The 4,510-nt window shown below is 54.9% G+C and overlaps 1 protein-coding gene across 1 annotated transcript; it reads right to left on the bottom strand.

The window, feature by feature from the left end:
• BAX (BCL2-associated X protein) lies at positions 1 to 4,500 on the bottom strand. Its single transcript, XM_014550506.1, has 4 exons — positions 4,352 to 4,500; positions 3,658 to 3,793; positions 610 to 714; positions 1 to 196 (listed from the first exon to the last, which is right to left on the bottom strand). Exons 1-4 carry the CDS (start codon positions 4,474 to 4,476, stop codon positions 92 to 94), a joined length of 471 nt encoding a protein of 156 aa, XP_014405992.1. The 5' UTR covers positions 4,477 to 4,500; the 3' UTR covers positions 1 to 91.
• Between the last annotated feature and the right edge of the window lie 10 nt (positions 4,501 to 4,510).

Here is a 4,510-nt window from a genome sequence, read left to right as displayed (position 1 = left end):
AGAAGAGGGCCCCTGACCCCCAATCCCCACCCCTCCCAGAAAAATGCCATAATTTATGCAGAAAAGACACAGTCCAAGGCAGCCGGTGGCCTCAGGCCATCGTCTTCCAGATGGTGAGGGAGGCGGTGAGCACCCCGGCCACGAAGATGGTCACGGTCTGCCACGTGGGGGTCCCGAAGTAGGAGAGGAGGCCGTCCTGGGGACAGGGACATCGGTCACTTCGGCAAGGCAGCCTCCAGCCAGGGCGGGGGGTGGGGGGGGTCAGGAAGAGGTCAGAGGGCGGGAGCCGGGGCAAGGGCCCAAGGGCCGAAGACTAACAGGTACTCAAGAGCTGGGGTCAAAGGGTTATCACAGAACTTGAGGATTCCAGAAGAAGTGGAGGCACCAGGGAGTAGGCCGCAGGTCAGGGGTCACCGGGAGGTCAGAGGTCACCGGGTCAAAGGTCACATAAAGGTCAGCCGGTCCCCGAGGAATCAAGGGTTGATCAGATACGTGAGGACATGCATTTACAGACCACATCTGATGAGGTGAACATGCGGAGGGCAGGGGGCACCGCTGTGGTGGGCTGGGGGGGGGTCCCGGAGGAAGGGAAGGGGTTTGGGGCCTCACCCAACCGCCCTGGTCCTGGATCCAGCCCAGCAGCCGCTCTCGGAGGAAGTCCAGTGTCCAGCCCATGATGGTCCTGATCAGCTCAGGCACTTTGGTGCACAGGGCCTGGGGGAGTGGGTGGGCCTCAGGAGCAGGCTGGTCCCCCGAGCCTCGAGCCCCCCTTCTCAGCTCTGCCTCCTCCTGCAGCCCCGCAGCCTCCTTCCCCCTCGGTCAGAACCAGCTTCATACACTGTCGCCTGGACCGGGCCACTGTCAGCTGCCCTGCCCACACACCTTCCGTGGCTCCCCAGCGCCCGGGGGTAAAGCAGAAGGCAGAGCTCAGCCCTGAGTGAGGCTCTGATGGAACATAATCCGATGGGTGGCCGCTCTCCGGGGCCTCATGCCCTTCCCATCCTCATTCCCACCAACGCTTCCTGCTGATACTCGGGCCTCAATGGGCCTCAACCAGAGGAACGTTCCCTCATCCCTCCAAGCTGGGGTCTAAGGTCACGTCCCCAGAGAGGGCTCTTCTGGCCTTCAGACCAGGTATGACTCCACAGCCTGCATACATGGCCTCTCTCCATTTCCCCGAACGTCCGCTTCCCACTCTGTCCGCTGCGTCTCCCCTCCTGGTGTCCCCAGCCCACCATCACCATGACTGCTGTCCCCCTCACCTCACCGCCAACAGTCAACCCCACTAGCTCAATATCCCAAACACAAGTCTATTTCGCCCGGCCGGCGTGGCTCAGTGGTTGAGCATCAACCTATGAAGCAGGAGGTTACGGTTCGATTCCCAATTGCCCGGGTTGTAGGCTCGATCCCCAGTGTGGGTCGTGCGGGAGGCAGCCAATCAGTGATTCTCTCTCATCATTGATGTTTCTATCTCTCTCTCCCTCTCTGAAATCAGTAAAAATATATATTTTTTTAGCTCTAGCTGGTTTGGCTCAGTGCACAGAGCGTCGGCCTGTGGACTGAAGGGTCCCAGGTTCGATTCGGTCAAGGGCACATGCGTGGGTCGAGGGCTCGATCCCCAGTGGGGGGTGTACGGGAGGCAGCCGATCCATGATTCTCTCCCATCATGGAAGGTTCTATCTCTCTCTCCCTCTTCCTTCTCTGAAATCAATAAAAATATTTAAAAAAAAAAACTGCCCTAACTGGTTTGGCTCAGTGGATAGAGCGTCGGCCTGTGGACTGAAAGGTCCCAGGTTCAATTCCGGTCAAGGGCATGTACCTTGGTTGCGGGCACATCCCCAGTAGGTGGTGTGCAGGAGGCAGATGATCGATGTTTCTCTCCCTCAATGTTTCTAACTCTCTATCCCTCTCCCTTACTCTCTGTAAAAAATCAATAAAATATATTTTTTTAAAAATCTATTTCCAGCTCTGGCCGGTCTGGCTCAGTGGATAGAGTGTCCCGGGTTCGATTCCAATCAAGGGCACATGCCTGGGTTTCGGGCTCAATCCCTAGTAGGGGGTGCGTGGGAGGCAGCCGATCAATGATTCTCTCTCATCATTGATGTTTCTATCTCTCCCTCTCCCTCTCTGAAATCAATAAAAAAATATATAAAAATATATATATTTCCACACCTCTAGTGCTACTAGCTGAGTCCAGGTCAGTCATTGTTTGTAGGGACTATCTATAACAAGTGCCCCCACCCCAGCTCCTCAGCTTTTGCCCTTCTGTCCCATAATCCCTTTTTCTACTCCCAATGGCCAGAACAATTTGTTGAGCTTCCCTTCCCCCAATATATATATTTTAATTGATTTCAGAGGGGAAGGGAGGAGATGCTTTTGCCCTTCTGTCCCATAATCCCTTTTTCTACTCACAATGGCCAGACAATTTGTTGGGCTTCCCTTCCCCCGATATATATGTATTTTTAAATTGATTTCAGAGGGGAAGGGAGAAGGAGATAGAAACATCAATGATGAGAGAATCATTGATCGGCTGCCTCCTACACACCCCACACTGGGGATCGAGCCCGCAACCCGGGCATGTGCCCGGACTAGGAATCGAACCCAGGACCCTTCAGTCCACAGGCTGACGCTCTATCCACTGAGTCAAACTGGCTGGGGCCTCCCTCAATATTTTATCATGAGAATCTTCAGAGAAAAGTTAAAAGAATTTCACAGTGAACAACCATACACACCTGCAACCTAGATTCTACAATTAACATTTTGCTATACTTGCTGGAATAATATGTTAAGTGTATAAATCAGGTCACCTCACTCTCCTGTTTACAATCAGCCAATTGCCCTGGCGGGGGTCCTCAGTTGTGTGAGCGTCCTCTGTGCACTGAAAGGTTGCGGGTTCCATTCCCGGTCAGGGCACAGGCCCAGGTTGCGGGCTCTCCCCCCTCGGGTGCATGCAGGAGGCAGCCAATCGCTGTTTCTCTGACATCCATGTTTCTCTCTCTTTCTCTCTCTCCCTTCCTTTTTCTCTAAAATCAATGAAAACATATTTAAAACAATAATAATAAAATAAAACCAGCTAATCACTCCATCTCACTCCGAGTGAAGTTGAAGTCTTTACAGTGGCCCATCAGGCCCCTCAAAACCTGCCCTCATCTCCTACCCTTTTCCCCTCCTCACTCTTTTCTAACCACAAGGGCCTCCTCAACCCATAAGGTCTGGTCTTACCCCAGGGCCTTTGCACTTGCTGCGCCCGCTCCAGATGCCTTTCCCCCAATCCTTACATGTCACTGCGCCTTTCTTGTCGTTCCAACTTGGGCTTTCATGTCACCTCCCCTGAGAAGTCTTTCCTGGTCAATTCGCCCCGAACCACATCACCCTAGCTTACTCCTCTCAGCACCCGTCGCTCGATGTGAGCGCCTTGAGAGCAGGGACCTAACCCGCTTTGTTTGGTGCTGCATCCTGGGTGCAGAGTACAGGATGGCACATAGTAGGCCCAATAAATATCTGTTGGATGAATACATGAATGCAGGAACAGACAACGGGCTCATAGCTATCTCCTTCGGTCCATCTGGGCTGCCACAGGGGTTGACGTCACACCTCCCAGGTCCCCCGCGGGTTTGAGGGGAGCCTTCCTGGGCTCCCTACCCTGCAGCCACCCACCTTGAGCACCAGTTTGCTGGCAAAGTAGAAGAGGGCGACAACCCGGCCCCAGTTGAAGTTGCCGTCGGAGAACATTTCGGACGCCACTCGGAAGAAGACCTCTCGGGGGGAGTCTGTGTCCACAGCCGCGATCATCCTGCAGGAGAGAGGGGAGCCCGTGGCGGAGGGGATCAGGCGGAGCATGCAAACTGTGGCTTCCACCCCATAGACCAAAGATGAGAAAACTGAGGCCCAAGGCCAATTTGAAATGAAAAGCAAGAAGCCAACGCAGGGGAAAGGGACCAGGTGGACATTTAGAAAAGTGGGAAAATGAAAATGACCCCCGAAGGAGGGTTTCAAGATCCTATGGGCCCAGCCGGCCTAGCTCAGGGGTCGAGCGATGACCTATGAACCAGGAGGTCATAGGTCGTCTGGGCACGTGCAGTGTGGGACATGCAGGGGGCAGCCCATCAATGACTCCATCTCATCACCGATATTTCTCTCTCTCCCTTCCTCTCTGAAATCAATAAAAATCTTTTTTTTTTTTTTTTTAAAGATCCTCGGGGAGGGGCGGGCTGGGAGTCAGAGTGTTGAGTTGAGTGGCGGGGCCCCGGACCGCCAGGTCTGCAGGAACCGGGGGCTGTGGACCTGGACTCAGTGCTCCTCAGGGAAGGGGGGGCCGGGGGCTGGGACTCCTGGGTTCCGGGGGCCACACCTCTGCAGCTCCATGTTACTGTCGAGCTCGTCGCCAATGCGCTTGAGGCACTCGCTGAGCTTCTTGGTGGATGCGTCCTGGGGCACCCTGGGCCCCAGGGGCAGCTGGGACGCCTCTCCCCCCATGTGCTCTGCTTGGTCCTGGCTGCAGCTGGAGGGG

This window comes from Myotis brandtii, unplaced genomic scaffold (genome assembly GCF_000412655.1).
Source record: "Myotis brandtii unplaced genomic scaffold, ASM41265v1 scaffold601, whole genome shotgun sequence".
In the NCBI taxonomy this organism is placed as follows: Eukaryota; Metazoa; Chordata; class Mammalia; order Chiroptera; family Vespertilionidae; genus Myotis; species Myotis brandtii.
The sequence above is the reverse complement of the archived record's forward strand: the minus strand, read 5'-3'. Positions and strand labels throughout refer to the sequence as shown.